Below are 17,332 nucleotides of genomic sequence, written 5' to 3' on the forward strand. Positions count from 1 at the left end.
TCAGTGCAGCTTCTCACGCGAGTCCCGCACAACGTGGAAACACGCCACCCCATCGTTGGCCAGTTGCGCGACAAGCCCATACTCCCAGTCGAGATATCCTTGCATATCCTTGCGAGCGTTACTTGTCCCTTCATACGGTCTTTTATACACGTCGATTGGCTGCGACAAACATCGCAATTCGGTCTCGAGGGGGTGACCAGCAGCCACCCAGGCCGTTGTCCCTCCCGTCAGATACAGAACTTGTCGTGAGACTGAGTTGCGTGCGTCGTCAACGTTCGTGGCGGCAACGTCACCATCGGGCGAGGTCAGCACGATAGGGCCGTCACCGTCGATAGCCCTCAGATCTCGCGCAAGTTCCGGTCCAGAAGCGAACCATGCGCCCGGAATGTGGCCTTTGCGATAAGACGGACTGCGGGCGAGATCGACCACAGTCGCTCCCTCGAGGTTCTGAAGGTCGTTCACCGTGATAGCGCCATCCTTTGGAGGATTCCACGAAGAGACTTCAGGCAACACAAGCCTATCAGGCACCGCCAATCGCTCTTCAAAGACATACACCTCCCATCCGAGTTGCAAGAGCCAGCTGGCTGTCATGCGCCCTCGTACACCATCCGTATCGTACAGAACAATGCGAGCTCCCCTAACACCTACCCATTCGTCGGTGGCTTGTACCAATTGACCACCCGGAGCATTGGAGAAGCCGGTCGGGTGTCCAAGGGCATACTCTTCCGGGTCTCTCACATCTAGCAGATACAGACTTCGATTTTCCGACTCCGTACTAAATCGAGTGAGCTGATCGCCATTAATAATAGAGACGCCGACGTGATTCGCCCACGATTCAGCGTATTCCCGCGCTTTTTGTAATGCCTCAACTGAAGGACCTGGGACCCGTTCCGTCTGTTTAGTCTCTAGTTCCAAACCCTCCAATGTCCACCCGATCGTCCCATTCCGGAGCGCTACCACTTTATTCGGAATTCCAGAATTCACCAAAGATTGGGTCCCAACAATACTCCGCGTTCGACCTGCACAATTGACGACCACTGTGGTTTCCGGAGAGGGTACAGCTTCGAAAAAGCGATATAGAAGTTCTCCCCCTGGACAGCTGCGGCCCCGGGGAATGCTCATTGTTTTATACTCCTCAAAACGCCGGGCATCCAAGACAACCACATCAGTCTCACTCTCCAGAACATCCTTGATATCCCGCGCAGATAAGGATGGAGTGTGGTTGATCGATTCGACAAGCTCGCCAAAAGCCTTGGATGGAACATTGACATCGCGATAGACCTCACCAACGAGGGCGTAGCCGGAAAGCCCGCCTTGCAGGATGGCAACATCTCGATATCCCAGCGCTAATATCCGGACAGTAGCCCGAGCTGCATAACCTTCACCGTCGTCGTAGACCACAATCGGGGCTGACAATCTAGGAACCAGTGGAGGCAACTTCTTCTCGATCTCCGAAACTGGCACACTTAGTGCGAATAGAGGATGGGACTCGGAATAGGGGCCTTCTTCGCGGACGTCGAGGAGGGCAACTTCATGGTGATTTACCCAATGCTGACGCAATTCGCGTGCGGTTATGGATTTGGCCATTTTGCTGTTCAACCAGAATGAAAATTTTCCGATTGAATTGAAAGGAAATAAATGGAAATTACAGCGAAGCGACGCTACACAGAAGCTCGGCAGTTTTTTCTCGGAGGATTTTCGACAAACCCGCAAACCACAGCTCCGAACATTGATATTCAGAAGCACACGCAATACTTGAGCTTTTGATGTCTTCTATTGACACCTTTCATCCCAATCACTGACTCGGCATGATGCATAGAATCTGCTGCTCAGAGGCTGCACTACCCCGCTCGAAGCTCGGTTGACGCCATCTCAGCGCAGGATGACCAATCCTCCAATTCCACCTGGACGTCAACTTCCGACCTCGGTCCTGTGCTTGTTAGATCAAACTAATACATTCAACATAGTATGTATCCCACTCGACAACGAAATTCCTGCGAAGCATGCCGTGAGCTGAGCCGTTCTCCACTCCTTGAATGTCTGGCTAATGTTAAATAGGGGCACGGAAGCTCAGATGCTCAGGCGAAAAGAGTGGTTGCTCTCGTTGCCGGGGCTTAACATTGACATGTAAATTCAAAGACAAAGGAGCCCCTGGAAGGCCGAGAAAGCGCGCACGACAAGAGGAACCAGACCGCGATTTACCGAACGAAGAGGAGCGAATAGGATCTTCAAGCTCCTCGCATTTCTCGCCTGTCATTTCTCAATCGCCCTTTGACTCTCATGAAGCCGGCAATATGTTAATGGGAGCCGGTGAGTTCGACTCATTACCATACGAGCTATCCGGTAGCTGCGGATTCGATTCCTCGCACTGGGAGATGCTCGGGAACGGCGATATGTGTTCCTTTCCCATTGAGCTATTGCACACATCACGCCAGAGCGGATTGCATAACCCGGAGGTACCCTCAAGAGCCTTGGATGCATACGTCTCTCCCATGTCGTTCTCTCAGTCTTGTAAATGCGACGAAGAGGTTTCCGATATAATCCGGAGCTTGAGCCGCGCGAATATGTCACACGATATCGTTCCGATGCTCCGCGCAGGCGTGTCCCTCACAGAGAGACTACTGACCTGTCCTATGTGCTACGATGTGTCCAAACCGCCTCGAGTAACGGTTCAAAATGTGCTCCTCATCGGCCAGCTCATGTTTGAAATAACATCCGGCTACCAAAGGTACATCCGCTGGCTGCATAAGCACTGCACTGAGCTAGATATCAGCAACGAGACTAGGACCGTCTATCTTGACTGTGGGCTTGGAATACCGTCAGAGTTGAATCTACAAATCAGCGGCGAGAAGCTCCGGGACCTTGTCGTGCACGGCCTCCAGACAGATACAGACCGGCTTTTGGTGTTCGGTGAACAGTTTGCGCAGCGGCAACGCAATCGCCATATGGTCGGGCACGAAAATTGCCCCAATTCTGAAGGTCGTTGTCGGAGAAAGGAGGATGCTGTTGATCACGACCCGCTCGATCTCTGTCCACATGATCCGATAGCGCGGAAGTTGGTGCCTTGTTTCCGTATCGTTGATGAGGTTCGCGGGATGATCAAGCAAGTTGCAGATGCCGTGGTGTGATACCCGTGTTTATAGCGTATTCTTTTAAGGTGTTCCCGAAAGACCTGGCATGATAAATTTGTTGCCTACTTTGGTGGGCGCGTAGATTTTACATTTTACATCTTTCTATATGTATCATAAACGAGAAGCCAGCGGAACAATGTTAATTTATGCAAAATGTTCATCTAGCTCTTATTACACGTCGACCCCACACTGTGGCAACCATTCATTTTAAGCTTTCCACAAGGTGAGGGCAATTTCCCAAGCCGGCAAAAGCATGAAGATGTAATTTCAACATCTGCCTCCACAAGAGCAAGGGAAAGTTGTTTCTTGATAATATTGGCCTCCGCATGGCGATCCAAAAGCTGAAGGCACTCATGATATCCATGCAAAGCCCAAACATTATTCGGGTGTTGGTGGGTGCGTTTGGGTGTCGGGAAAAGCCCCAAATCTTCAGCATAAGCCTGTGCAGCCTGCTCAACTCTGCCCTGTTCCAATGACAGGGCTGCATATGGATGCCGAGCTGGAAGCATCCACCCCCATGGCTCTGCGAAAGGCAGCTCGTCTTCCAGAGTGATTGCCTCCCGTAATCTGCGGAATGCTTCATCATAATCGCCTCTTCTATACTCGATCTCGCCATCCAGCATAGCAGCTGCGATTTTGAGAATGTCGGTGATTTTGTTGGGGAAGTCGAGGCGTGTGGGGGGAACAAGCTTCGAAGCGGCTTTGAAAAGCTCTCGCTCTTGGTCGGCTTCCTCGAGCTGCGACGTGGCCGCATACGCGATGGCCTTTCCATAGTGTCTCATCACATTCGTCACACAATAGAGATTCTTATCTTCGAGCGGGTCGAGCTTCTTGAGTTCTTCCCACATCCCAAAGCGAATGAGCACATGGACTCTGACGGCCTTGAAAAATTCCATCCAGTTTGCAAGCGCAGGCGTCTCGACGCGCAGAATTTCTTCTGTGATAGTCGCCTCCATTCGCTCCGTCGCTGACAATGCCGCCTTTGATTTCCCACCAAGCATCGCAGCGTAGATGAGGGAGTGATAGTCGTGTAAGCGATAATAGCTGTAGAATGTCAAGCCGCCATTCTGTTCAAAGAATTTGTCATCTGCGACGGTCGCTTTCAGATTGTATTCCACAGCACGGCGATAATCGCCCACGAGAACATCAATATGCGCGGGCATATGGAAGGTATGGCCTGTATCGGGAAATATTTCACGGATCATCTCTGCTGCCGGCAGAGCAGCCTCAGGAGTCGCCGACATTTCCATCAGGTGGATATACATGTGCGCGGGACCGGGATGAAGTTCAACTTTCGGCATCTTCAACGCCCGATCAAGTAGATCTTTCACTTCGAATACCGGAGAAGACGCTATCGGCAGCCCCGTGGAGGCGTCGTATAACTTCCGCGGTGCGCAATTCATCAATGCGTCCGCGAATAGTGTGATAATGTCAAAGTCTTCGCGACCGAAACTTATATATACCTCTCTCATGGCATCGGCATACGCTCGGCTACATCCTGCAAGATCCCTACTTGGATCGTCGTTGGGGTACCGTTCTGCAAGAGCCTTGATGAGCGCCTGCTCCCAATCTGATGCATTGTTTGCCCGCCTCAGTGCTTCTTGAGAATATATATAACACTGTTTGATTGCATTGAGTCGATCTCTTTGGTCGAACAGCGCCCATGTTTTGTTGTAATTGGACCCCGAGCAGAAGGATACCCCCCAGTAGGCCATGGCGCAATTTTCGTCGTGCGCGATTGCCTGCTTGTAACAGGTGATTGCTTCATCATGATTAAAGCAATATGTCCAGACAAGGGCCCTGTTGAACCATATCTGGGCTTCCTGGGAATTGGTGCTGACTTTGCGGCTCAATGTTCCCAGGTCAAAGTAGGGGTCACTCGTAGCCCTTGCGGGCGATTGGGTGTCAACTGAGTTCATTGTCCAAGCTAGATGAGCCGAATACCAAGGATGCTGTGTCAGAAACCTGTCTGCGAATAAGGAATAATCATGTAGAAGACAACATGAAGAGGTTCCCACAAATTGTGAGGGGTATGTATGGAGTCGGAGGGTTTTTATTAGCCGCGGGGAGATCGCGCGATTTTGATTCGATTCTCGGACCTTTTTTGGAACTTGGAGTAATTGGATATCGGGGTAATTAACATCATACAAAGTAAAAGAATATCATTTTTTCTGAAGATCATCACGTCACGGATATTATTCAATGAATTTTTGTCAATGGAGTTGGGGTTTGGTCTATAATCTACAGCTTGTAGATAGGTTTCCGCAATATATCTAGGCTTGTCAACAGCTCTTCCCTCAATTGTTCTTCAAGTCATTGTCCACAACATCTTCCAAAATCGTCTCGCCCCTTTTTTCCGCTGCGATTTTAGCTAGCTTCAGCCGCCTCGTGTCACGCTCCGTCTCCTGTGTCACCCACCACGTTACCACCGTCAAGATCGCGCAAGTACCCACAAGACCGATAGCGACGGAGAATGGCACTGTGTAGTGAGGTCCAAACTTGCTTTGAAACAACTGCGGACCAATGGCGCCGCCAATTTGACCGTAGCTGTTGACAAATCCGATAGAGAAGGCGGATCCCGTAGCTCGAGAGGTGGTTTGTACGCGCCATGGCCTATTATCACGTTGTGAGCTATACAAACATACGAAGTGGATAAGGACATAGGAAGCTTACCACATGACTGGGTACCATGATGCAGTCACGGCATTTCCGATCAACGTTACCGCGTATATAGCAGCATTACTCGGATAGGCAACAAAGACCCCGTAGCAGACTATGATGATAACAAGGAAGGTAAGTGGGTATAATGGCCGGGGTATCCGGCTACGGTCTGCTGTAATTCCTGTAGCCGCAATGACTAGGAGACCACAGATCGTGATGGGGATATTGAGAAGCTGGGCTTGGGCAATGCTCCTAAGAGACTGTTAGCAATGCACGTTGAAGTCATAACCGTATGCGGAAAAGTAACCAACTTACGTGTATCCGAGGTTGGCAATAACCGTCGATTGATAGAATGTGACACCGTTGGTTCCAACAGTAAAGGTAGCCCAAATGGCCGTAAACAGCCACAGCCTCCGATCTTTCAGTGACTCGATAACTTCACGCAGCTTGAAGTGCTGCTCATTTCCACGGGGCGAATTAGATGGGAGTCGAGCCTGGATAAACTTCTTCTCCTTCTCAGTCAACCATTTGGCTGTCTCGGGAACTATCTCGCATTTTCGCATATCAGTCACTGGCGTCGTGTTATGAGAGCAAAGGATGATCCTTACAGTCTGGGAGTAGGAACCAAATCACAAATCCAAAAAGAACGGTCGCAATGCCTTCTGAGAGGAACAACCTAGAATAATTTTAGTACGGATTCAGGAATGGATATAAGAGAACACTACCATTGCCACCCGGAAAGGCCGCCTGCACCAGATGCGTTGTCAAACCCATAGGCAAGAAGACCACCGAAGATACCCGAGATATTTCCGCAGATATCTTTATATCGTCAGTTAAAAATTCCATGTAGTGCGAGATGTTTTGCGAGCGGATCGTGTGTAGCTTACAGAAGTAGAGCAGTCGTAAGGACATCTCGTCCGGGCGATACCAGTAAGTCATCTGGAGAATGACGCCGGGGAACTGTCCAGCCTCGGCCTATTGCGGTGTCAGTTTATTCCATTTTGGAATCATGAGACATATTGGCGCGGTAACGTACTACACCCAGTAGGAACCGTGTCGTATATAAACCGCCCTTATTCTTCACAGCAGCATTGCACATGAGAGCGATACCCCAGCTGATCATAATCCTTGATTGCCATTTTGAAGGGGAGCATCTCTTGAGCAGTAAATTTGAGGGTGCTTCTAACAAAATGTATGGGACCTATCACGTATGATTAGCGATACGCCACGGCATCTGGATCAAGACTCGCTCGATATCTTACATAGTAAAGCACAGTCACAAGATTGTACTCGTTAGATGTGATTCCGAGCTGTGTCATGATATTCTGATCCGTTCCCTTGTTCATGATTCGAGCATTGGATGCCTGCGAGGCTGTAAGTCATAATGTCCTACCTAGTATCCTTGTGTATACGCACATTGTTGCTGTCCAGATTCTTAAACATAAAAATGAGTGAACAAAGCGTCATTAACCGCCAGTCGATCTTGCGTAGTAGCTTCTTTTCCTCTGCTGCCGTGAGCAGTGTCCTACCATTCATAAGCTCCGGATCGTAGCCATTGATGGTTTCCAGGCTTGATGAGGCTTCTTCAAGAGCTTCACCACGTCTCGCAAAATGAAGCGCATGATTGGTATCGGTATCACTGGTGGAGATAATATCGGTGGCCGTGGTCCTGCCCAAATCTTTGGATGAAATGCGCCCGTCTTCTTTGTCTGCCATTGTCGCGATGTTGCTTTCAACAGTATAATTTCTGAATTGATACTATTGACAGTATCGGTCAAACGCGAGTAGTCATTGATAGATCTCTATGCATCTCCTTTATCAGTCCGGAAACCCTCCGAAAACATCACAGAAGCTTAGACCAAGCTCCAAACCTAGCAGATGAAAAATTGTATCATAGTCGAAAAGTATTGCAAATGCTATGGCCTAGGCCATACTTGCTGCTGTCAAGTCCTGACATACAATATGGTCTCAATTGGATTCAATCCAGATGAAGATAGTCTATTCGAATATTTTTGGAATCAATCTCTTTACTTTCGTCAACAATTATATATCGAATTTAGTAAAGTCGTGTAGTTAATATCCTCATAAGCGTTCCCGGTCAAATTTATTTATTCCCTTATTTGGAGTTATCATTGGAAATATTGCAGAAGTGCGTAAGTCGCGATTTAGTGAGGGAACAGTCGCTGATCACGCAAACGGAGGATATCATGATGAGATCCAAAGCCCACGTGGCGTAAAGAGGTCCACCTGCACTCGCACCAATCTGCCCGGCCTTGCATATCAACCTTGCGGGCTGCCAATGGAATAAACCTACAAATTGCCCGATTGGAATGGATTCAACAATAAGCTCAAGGGTCAACTACAAATCTGCTACAAAACCAAGGATACCGCGATCTTGATAAACCCCCATCTGCCAGATATAGTGCAAATGCACGCTATTGTCTTCATAACAAAATCCTTCTACTCCAGCTTGCTGTGATATATTCTTTTTATATATTTTCTTCCACTATCTTGCATGAACCATGGCAACTTTGACCCAACCTCCAGCCCCTGTTCCTACGGGGTCTGATATCCCAACATACAGTCAGGTCCCGGAGACTACTTTTGATCGTAAGTGGTTTAATGCAAAACCTAGGGTCCTAGCCGAGATTTGAGGCACCATACTAACGTGAAACTTGCATATAGTGGACTGGGCGGATCTCGCTACCTTGGATCTGTCTGTGTTCGACCAACCCGGCGGTAAAGAGCAGTTAGCCAAGCAACTTTTTGAGGCTATCCAGAATATAGGTCAGTAGTATATGTTTCAACACCAGCTTCCCATGATTGTATACTTATCTGGCATTAGGCTTCTTTTATATTACCAACTTCGGGCTCTCGCAGGAAGATGTTGACCGCCAATTTGCTATTGGCAAGGAGATATTCAATCTCTCAATAGAGGAGAAACTCAAGTATCGTGCGGAGCTTGAGAAAGGTGGCTACAATGGCTACAAGCCAATGGGTCTCCGGGTAAGTCGAATGCCGTTAATCTACGGCGAGAAACAATCATATCTAACCCTAGGTTAGGAAATTAGTCCGGGTGTCTATGACAAGACAGAAATCTACAACATCCCAAAATTCATCCCAGCCCTCGAGCTTCCCCAACCGGACATTGTGAACAACAATCGTCCTATTATCGAAGGCTTCGCACGCCACATTCATGACCAAATCGCGGCCAAACTTCTCGTGCTCTTCGCCATTATCCTCGAGCTACCCGAGGACTATTTCCTAAAAGTGCATCGCTATGGTGAAAAAAGCGACTGCCACCTAAGGTACATGAAGTACCACCGGCGTCCAGACGAAGAAAACGAGAAGGCCGCCGGGATTTGGTCCAAGGGCCATACCGACTTCGGCAGCTTGACTCTGTTGTTCCGCCAACCCGTTGCTGCGCTGCAGGTTCGCACCCCAGAGGGCGAGTGGAAGTGGGTGAAGCCGTACCCCGGGAGCATCACGGTGAATCTTGCGGACTCTCTCCACTTCCTCACCAACGGCTTCCTCAAGAGCAGCATACACCGTGTTGTTGCACCGCCGCCCGATCAGAGGGATGTAGATCGTCTAGGTGTTTTGTACTTTGTTCGACCGGAGGATAGCCTCGAGCTGCGACCGGTTGTGAGTGACGTGCTGCATCGTCTGGGATATGACCAGACAACCGATAATAGTGCGGTTGGTATCACTGCTGGCGAGTGGGTGAAGGCGAGAGTGGCCAAGGGGGTTGACAAAGGTGTGGCTCGGAGTGAAATCGGAGATCAGCCTATCATTGGGGGTGTGGTTGCTAAGTATTATGATTAAACTCTAACTTTTGTGCTGTTGATGTTATATTATGTACATATGTTGTTGTTTTCTTTATATCGTTGTGGATGTGCGGGTGACTAGTGACTTCCTCAACAGTTTTGAGGAAGAAGTGACCTTACCACATCTCTGTATCTCCTCACTTTTCTTCGTTCTTCAACCTTCTCAACTCCCCCAAATTTTATCCAAGTCCCAAGAAATACTTGGGGCTTCTTTTTGCAATGGCCATCTCTATCCTCTCGTGTCGCTAGTGAGTGGCACGATCGCGAGATTTGGGACGTTGGAGTACCAACTTAAGGGACCTTGGTTCATTCAGCGTCCAAAATGATTGAGGAGCTTCTCTGTGTGGATTTGAACAGTACGTCAGTAATATCGACAATAGAACAAAGCACATTACTGATTGTAACGTCAGTGCTATGTTTCTTGTGATGCAGTCTCAACTGAAGATTCCGGAATTCTGTCGGCCCTCCACTTAGGCCTCCAACCAGATGCCACAGATACATCATACGCCCATATCATTCAGCATTGGCCCTACCAGTCTGACCCCGTCCCCAATAGTGTGGAGTTGAATAAGCACGTCTACAATGAGCGACGTGGCAAGAGGCTGCGCAGATGTTGCGTGGATAATGCACGATTAAAGGAAACGGACATGTCATTTGGTAAATCAGATCGGATTATTCTCACAAAAGTTCCGCTCTGACCAGATCTTATAGACAAGATCATCATGGGATATTTCACATCTTCTCACGACGACAACAGTCACGAATTCATTATCAAGCCCGAGTTCGATGACAGGAAACGATCGTCACTGTTGTGTAATATAACGCTGAAGGAACTAAACTACTATCATCCCATGTTCATCTAGATGGTTCCTATAAGTCATTGAAGCTGACATCTCTTAACGTCGTGATTTTCTTGGTCATTTTTCTTCTTTCTTCTGTCCAGATCAAAGTCGTCCAAATGAAATATTAACTTTTTCTATTCTGAATCTCAATATCTAAATCAGGGACTAGTGATATCTACCTGGAGTGGCCCCATGTATCGTCAGAAGTTTCCTGAGACAAGTGGGTCGTAGAGTATTCTCCAGTCATTGTTCTGATACAAAATGGGTAATGAACCTCACGCATATTACTGATCAGAGCAAAACGACTAATTCTAACTTCTAATGCTACGTAAAGTGTGACTGTAGAAGCTCTGGGGAAGATTGATGGTTTATTCTTTAGGGACCCGCCCGAGAGGCCCACGTGACTGTATATCCACAGTCTAGCCATATTAGACCTAGTCTATATTTATTCTGCCAAAGTTAGCCGACTACTTCTTCACCGCATTGATTGTAATGATTTGGAGCGAAAGGAACAGTCACGTGACATGCACACGAGGCTATGATTTAATTGCTTCGCTCCGTTCCACAATTTTGGTCACGTAGCTGAGTAGTCTAGCGTTTGTACAGCCTCGTGCTAACTAGATCGGCTAAACCGAATCCGGCTTTCACTCACAGATTGCGACCGTTCTTGATCATCATATGGTGCCATCGAAGAAAGCGCCGATGCGGCTGGAAACGAAGCTGGATATTTCAGGTGAAGGACTATACGAAACGAGCGCCATACAGATTATTAAGACCAATATAGTGTACTTTTCATGTGGAAAGGGAGAGATAGTTCGTCGGGAGAAGGGGGTGAGGAGAAAGAAGATGTGGCCTGAGCGATCGAGGAGAGCCCCCTGGTTAGCGTCAGACGCACTGCGCTCTCGACAAAGGGAAGCGAGAATTATGGCTCTTACGAGACTGAAAAATAAATAATGATGGTATTCACGACAATGTTCCCAGGTTGGACTGACGGTGATTAAAAGTCTAGACCTGACCAATCGACATTTCAAAGCTGTTACGTAGAGTAACTCTATACGATAAGAAATTAAACAACCGCCAAGTTAGATACATTGTAATAAATTCTCATCAATTAAACTCTAGGGAGAGTAACGCGCAACGCCCGGGGGGATAAGCTCGTCGCATCTCCATCATGATCCAGAGTGAATTCAAACTCTGGAAGGCCCACGTTGCCATACACCATTGACTCAAGCAAAATCCACGAAAAGCAGGAGCCAATAAAAGGCCCAGCATCTTCCGAGATAGGAAGTGCATAAATGACAGCCAGGAAGGAGATCCGCCCTGGGGTCTCAAGACCACTAGGCTGTAGACGAATGCCTATCGCAGAGCGATCAGCTACCCCTTGCAAAGTCATCAAAGATTCGATCATGTCCACCGAGTTGCTAATCCATGCTGAGACCACCAGACCCGGCCCGTCATCAGCCATGACGGTGATTGAGGAATTGAAGGAGTCGCTCGTCAAGGCATATGTACCGCCAAAGCGTTCAAAGGCTTGGTTTCTAGCGACTTCATCAAGCGCGGGAAGCATAATATCGGCAACCATTTCTCCGATTTGTGCTGTCATCGCGTGAGAGTTAGCTCCGGCTACTAGAACCGTGAAACCGGCATTGTGATCCGGTGAAAGACCGATCGAACTGGAGTACAGTCCGATGTCCCCAGCCTTGGTATACAGGTCGACCCGACGAGGTGTCAAAAATGTATAGATTTCCCAGGGGGCGCCCACGGACAGTTGCAGGGATGATGTGTGAGCCATCGGCCTCAGCCACCTTCTTGTCACGGCAGGGTCAACAAGGGTGTTGGAAAGAATGGCACGGCCAAATGTAGCCATATCCTTTGCAGAAGAGAACATGCCTCCGGCACTAGTAATATGTAAGCTATGTATACTTCAAATGGCTCATTAGCACTCACGGAGCTTCTTCACCAATCTGATACCCAAACCAACTGAAAGTCTCATTGTAGGGAATCACTGCCAAGCTGGGGTCTGGGATTTGAAGACAAGACCGAGTCAAGTTGAGTGGCTTGATAAGACGGTCCAGTAATATATCTTCAAAGTCGGCTTTTGCGATTGACTCCAACACGTAGCCTAGAATTTGATATCCTGCGTTTGAGTATATCGGGGTCTGTGATGTTGCAGTCAAGGGATCTAATAGGCCATGTTAGGGGTATGTCTAAGTTCAGCGGTATCATGTCTACTCACGCGTTTGTAGAATGCCACGGAAGAATTCTTGAAAACATTCCCGCTGTCAGCCAAACAATTCGACCATATTATGAGCGCACACAATTGACTTACCCTTCCTATCACACGTAGACGTGCTCCCACAAGTCAGTTGATCATTTTTTAGGAGCGCAGGGAACCCCATGCCCTGCAGAAGCTCTGACTCAAATTCGAGGTCTCCAAATGCATCTGAAATCAAAGGTCAATTTCTTTTTCACGGTGCACACTCGCGTCGCCAGGTTATGATCATACAGTCTCTTGCAAGGCCCGCTTGGTGACTAGCCAGCTCGCCGATCGTCACATCGCTCCATTGCAAATAATTAATTGTATCTTTGGCCTGTGCTGCACTGTAGTTTGTTCGCAGCTCAGGAACGTATTTCGAAACGGGCTCGTGGAAGTACTGTGTTCCTTCCAGGGTCATGAAGAGAAACATAGTCCACAGCTTTGATATGCTGCCAATGCGGAACATGGTATCCTCGTCGACCTCTTGAACGCCCACAGATCCAACTTTAACTGGATCATCTGTGTGGTAGAAATCGAATGGTGCGTCGTCCTCTTCGCTGCTAAAGACCTGCACTGCGAAGGATATGGCGGGCAGACTTCCATTTTTAATGGCATCATTGAGCTTTGAGGTCAATTCCTCAGCTTTGCTAAGGAAAGTAGGATCCTCTGAAAGAGCGGTAGGGGCAGGGAATGCCGGTCCCAAAATAGGACATCCTGTTGTTTGTATGGCTTTAACTGAGAAAGCCAGTGCCGATAATGCCCACAGCGAGCGCATGATGAAGAGAAATCAATAAGTTGACTGGATAGTATGCATAGGGCAGATCCAAACATCAGGGAAAGGCATCATATATATATGTCTAATCTTAAACTTCCAATTGAAAGAATGGGCATTACTGATATCCCATTTAAGGTCCAGGAATGTCTTGGGTTACACTCTGGCCCCCGTACTTTCGAGGAGCTAATCTGGCATGGTCAAACTCAAGTTAATTAAACTCATATAGATAGGCAGAATCCCATGCGGACAGATGAAGAGAGACAGCCCCAATATCGCAAGCGAAGCGCAGGGCGCAACAAGCCCCGCATATTAGTCCGTATTTTGTACACTGCCCCGACACTAAACAATCCCTGTCATTCATCATCCCCGACCATTCATGAGTAGATAGTTCTCACCGCTCAGTTGGGACTTTCACTTTCGTCGAGGAACACGTACGATGGCTCTAAACTATCGCTTAGTTGCATGAGCTTGGTTTGTCGTTGGTCTGTCGTTGGCCGGACTGCCTAACTAGATCTAGCACGCGATGCGCTAGTTCAGTTTAATCGGGCCTAGCAGATGAGAGTTCTTTGTTTGATTCTGAGGGGTCTGATCAGAGAGAGTTTCCCAGAATCTCAAGGGAACTCAATCGAAGAAGCCAAAATTCCTTGCAATGCTGTGACAGGGAAAGAGATGCCGAGGCCAGTGCAGTTGGGATATCGAATTGGCTTCCGCCCTACGCGACCCTAGAACCTTAAAATACACGTTATGTAAGTAGTATGCATGGTTTTCTAAGGTTGGTAGGCTCTCCTTGAATATGCATGGGTACCAATAACTTTAACCCTCGGAAATGTATGGTTCAAGGGGTATGGAATTTAAAAAAAAAAAAAAGAAAAAAAGGGGCTCAGCCGGGAATCGAACCCGGGACCTCATCTATATTAGGTAATTTTGAAACCAGAGATTTCTCCCGAAAGATGAATTATCCCACTAAACCACTGAGCCGCATTGCTGATAAGCTGACAATTTTGTTATCATCACGCATTGCGCCGTTTTACTAATTCAGACAACGCAAAACAAGAGCGCTACTGAACTATATGCAGGTTGGCATTTGATGGTGACCTACATAACCTTGCATGTTTCCGAATTCTCAATCCCCGTATATTCCCCTTAATGCATGTGTCGATCCCTGTCTTAGAACAGCACCCCGTAACTATATATACCCATTTTCAGGTTTTCACAGGAACAATTAGAATTTCATTGATAAAGTATTAAACTGGAATAAAAACTTATAATACATCCAATCCAAAGCAAGCCCGCAATACCTAAAGCGAACGGTTGCTCTTTAAAGCACCGGGAAAGTCATCTTGGAGCGCCTCCCATAGCGGCTTCCCTCCCAGCTGAAGATCTTGGAATGCTGGACAAGTAAGGTTGAGCAAAGGCACAGCGAGGATATTAGTGACAAACTCCAACGGCTTGGCTACGGTGGAGTATATGCCACTAAGAGCGTTGGGGCTGGCGAACTTCAGCACCTCAGCCACGAAGCACAGTAAGTTGTTACCCTTCAGCAGGCTAGCCAGGTTCAATACACCACCTGTCAAATCCCCGAGATCAACTCCGGCAAAGCTGTCTACTTCACCCAGATTTCCGCCAATGCTGTATCCCAAGTATTGTTAGAAGATTATCAATATGAGGAACCTGGCAGAGTGTCTTACCTTCCAAGCTCCGGATATTTCAATATGAAGCCTATGACATCCACGTTGAGTGAGACTAGTCCATAGTCTATAGGAGTCTTGTACCAATTTTCCGGAATTCTTTCCCATCCTTCGCGGTAGGTTAAATTGTGTTCCGGGCCATAGATGCCGTAGAAATTTCGAAGGTGGCTCTTAGCTAGGATGGGGTTAGTAGATCTCGCATAATCAGTCCTTATATATCAGCTTACTCAGTGTTCCCTCTGGGTTTTCACTCGAGTGATTTCGGAACAGTCGACCTGCAAAGATGTAACCGGCGTTGCGCGCAATGAGCCCAGTCACGGGTCCGTAGTAGAAATCCGGGTTTGTATGGATAGTCTGATCCATACGGATCTTTGCGCGTTCAGCCATGAGATCCATATTATAAGTGCCGTCGGAAGACATATTATACCAAGTCATGAACTTGTCCATGTTCAGTGTCCAGCTGTTGCCTGTAACGTAGAGATCATCACGCGTGTTGGAGGAGTCTGCTTCGATAAAATTGTGCGAGCCAATGAGGCCTTGCGGCTTCCCTGCAGGCGATGTCAGCGGTTGACGGATATCAGAAAGCAAGTAAGGTTCTCTAACCCAGGATGCCACCCAAGTTGTTGAGAAGGTTGTTAACGCCAGTATCGGGACCCCCGATGGAGAAGCTGGGATCGAGGGACAGCACGTCTCCAGTCCAGACGGTGCCCATGATCGCAAGGACGGTGGCCAAGTCGACACCCATGCCATACACTGTAGAAGAAAGGTCAGAATATGTTGCGTCGATGATTTCATGATGCAATCATACCTTTGTTGATTGCTGCGATCACATTTATGAACTTTTTGGGTTTAGCTAGGAGTTGATGAGAGTCAAACAGGCATAACCTACCGACACCACTCCACTCCTTGGGATATATCCATGATTTGCTAGTGCATTGAGACCTGGACAGGGGCCTCGCTGGTCACCATTCTCGAAGTCTGGGGGTTGGAACGCATGTTCTCCGGTAACTATTGGTTTGTTACAAATTGTGACAAGCGAGAGGGCTTTGGTGGCATACTATCGATAGGCGATTTCATCAAACTGAAGAGAAACCGCTTCTCATGTTCCGTCTTCGGTTCAGCCTGGTCCTTGGCATTGGCATATGGGCAAGACTTGTGCATGCCTTGATGTCTCGAATGACCATTGTGGTTGCTCATTGACCCCGAGAAAGCCGATACTAGTGTAGAAAGTGACAATTGGCAAAGAAAAAACCCTGCAGTGAGAATGCGCATGATGAACTAATGTGTTAGCCCTCCACTAGAAATGCCAGTTCCCCCTTAGGTTTAAAGGAATGATCGTGCAACGAGTGACTGAGGAAGACTGTCCAGAGGAGTGAAATAATGCATTCCTTAGATATCCCGCGTCAATTCTATGCCTAGGTAAATATTCGAGGATCGCACATGCTGAGAAATGATGATCCCCTGAATGGCCCGCCTTAGCGTATGAGTCCACTATAGAATATATGCAATTATGGCCCGAAGGAGTACAACATAGAGACAACTGTCCAGGCGTATGGTAGTGGTATTGCAAATAATACATTGTGTATGTTGTAAGTTGACCGGCAATCAGTTTCAATCCTCCGGCTCTTTCTCTATTGAAGGATTCTGTTCTGGTAGATCCCTTTTAGCACCCCTGCACGGAGTAAAAAGCCACGAAAAGTACGACAAAAGCCCCTGATTTTTCCATGACCATCCCTTCGACTACACAGGGTGGATTATGGATACATATACTCCGTACTATTCGTGTGTTATTGTCGATCGGGCCTAATCAGGGAATATTCGAACGCTCCTGTGGTGGATATATGGATCTTGGCGCACGCCTCGCGGTGAAGTTAAATCTTAGTAGACGCCTCCAGAGTGAAACATCTTTGTTCAACGATAGTGCTGATCGCGGCATTGGGGCTGTAAGATATGTCTAAGGATCATTGATGTATGTAGATCGTAAATATCGAAACGCTTCTCCCCATAGTATAGACCCACTACGGAGATTCTTCGGATCATCTCCACGGGAGTCTGAGCAAAATTTAGCCATTATTCCGGAGCCTGTGGATCTCTCTGAAGAACACTAGGCTCAACTAGGTATACGGCATACATAGAAATGGATAACCTACT

At 47.8% G+C, this 17,332-nt stretch overlaps 8 protein-coding genes across 8 annotated transcripts; 3 read left to right on the plus strand and 5 right to left on the minus strand.

Annotated features, from left to right (window-relative positions):
- Positions 1-1,587, minus strand: LCP9604111_8166 (uncharacterized protein; the record flags this gene model as incomplete). Its single annotated transcript, XM_039076279.1, has 1 exon — positions 1-1,587. The coding sequence occupies one exon, from the start codon at positions 1,585-1,587 to the stop codon at positions 1-3; it is 1,587 nt and encodes a 528-aa protein (XP_038925745.1).
- Positions 1,588-1,968: 381 nt separating this feature from the next.
- On the plus strand, positions 1,969-3,128 carry LCP9604111_8167 (Zn(II)2Cys6 transcription factor domain-containing protein; the record flags this gene model as incomplete). The annotated part of the gene is made up of 2 exons (XM_039076280.1): positions 1,969-2,008; positions 2,059-3,128. The coding sequence occupies 2 exons, from the start codon at positions 1,969-1,971 to the stop codon at positions 3,126-3,128; spliced, it is 1,110 nt and encodes a 369-aa protein (XP_038925746.1).
- A 164-nt stretch (positions 3,129-3,292) lies between these two features.
- LCP9604111_8168 (tetratricopeptide repeat protein) lies at positions 3,293-5,050 on the minus strand (the record flags this gene model as incomplete). Its single annotated transcript, XM_039076281.1, has 1 exon — positions 3,293-5,050. One exon carries the CDS (start codon positions 5,048-5,050, stop codon positions 3,293-3,295), a length of 1,758 nt encoding a protein of 585 aa, XP_038925747.1.
- Positions 5,051-5,428: 378 nt separating this feature from the next.
- LCP9604111_8169 (uncharacterized protein) lies at positions 5,429-7,508 on the minus strand (the record flags this gene model as incomplete). The annotated part of the gene is made up of 9 exons (XM_039076282.1): positions 5,429-5,744; positions 5,805-6,044; positions 6,108-6,336; positions 6,401-6,468; positions 6,518-6,611; positions 6,680-6,767; positions 6,829-6,993; positions 7,055-7,156; positions 7,209-7,508. The coding sequence occupies 9 exons, from the start codon at positions 7,506-7,508 to the stop codon at positions 5,429-5,431; spliced, it is 1,602 nt and encodes a 533-aa protein (XP_038925748.1).
- Positions 7,509-8,314: 806 nt separating this feature from the next.
- On the plus strand, positions 8,315-9,617 carry LCP9604111_8170 (uncharacterized protein; the record flags this gene model as incomplete). The annotated part of the gene is made up of 4 exons (XM_039076284.1): positions 8,315-8,402; positions 8,478-8,579; positions 8,638-8,798; positions 8,856-9,617. 4 exons carry the CDS (start codon positions 8,315-8,317, stop codon positions 9,615-9,617), a joined length of 1,113 nt encoding a protein of 370 aa, XP_038925749.1.
- Positions 9,618-9,941: 324 nt separating this feature from the next.
- On the plus strand, positions 9,942-10,482 carry LCP9604111_8171 (uncharacterized protein; the record flags this gene model as incomplete). The annotated part of the gene is made up of 3 exons (XM_039076285.1): positions 9,942-9,975; positions 10,052-10,276; positions 10,331-10,482. 3 exons carry the CDS (start codon positions 9,942-9,944, stop codon positions 10,480-10,482), a joined length of 411 nt encoding a protein of 136 aa, XP_038925750.1.
- A 1,090-nt stretch (positions 10,483-11,572) lies between these two features.
- Positions 11,573-13,493, minus strand: LCP9604111_8172 (serine hydrolase domain-containing protein; the record flags this gene model as incomplete). Its single annotated transcript, XM_039076286.1, has 5 exons — positions 11,573-12,359; positions 12,409-12,643; positions 12,698-12,724; positions 12,791-12,904; positions 12,968-13,493. 5 exons carry the CDS (start codon positions 13,491-13,493, stop codon positions 11,573-11,575), a joined length of 1,689 nt encoding a protein of 562 aa, XP_038925751.1.
- Positions 13,494-14,791: 1,298 nt separating this feature from the next.
- On the minus strand, positions 14,792-16,453 carry LCP9604111_8173 (peroxidase family protein; the record flags this gene model as incomplete). Its single annotated transcript, XM_039076287.1, has 7 exons — positions 14,792-15,122; positions 15,182-15,356; positions 15,409-15,729; positions 15,785-15,934; positions 15,990-16,020; positions 16,071-16,189; positions 16,240-16,453. The coding sequence occupies 7 exons, from the start codon at positions 16,451-16,453 to the stop codon at positions 14,792-14,794; spliced, it is 1,341 nt and encodes a 446-aa protein (XP_038925752.1).
- Positions 16,454-17,332: the final 879 nt, after the last annotated feature.

This window comes from Penicillium roqueforti (genome assembly GCF_015533775.1).
Source record: "Penicillium roqueforti strain LCP96 04111 chromosome Unknown scaffold_30, whole genome shotgun sequence".
Taxonomy (NCBI): domain Eukaryota; kingdom Fungi; phylum Ascomycota; class Eurotiomycetes; order Eurotiales; family Aspergillaceae; genus Penicillium; species Penicillium roqueforti.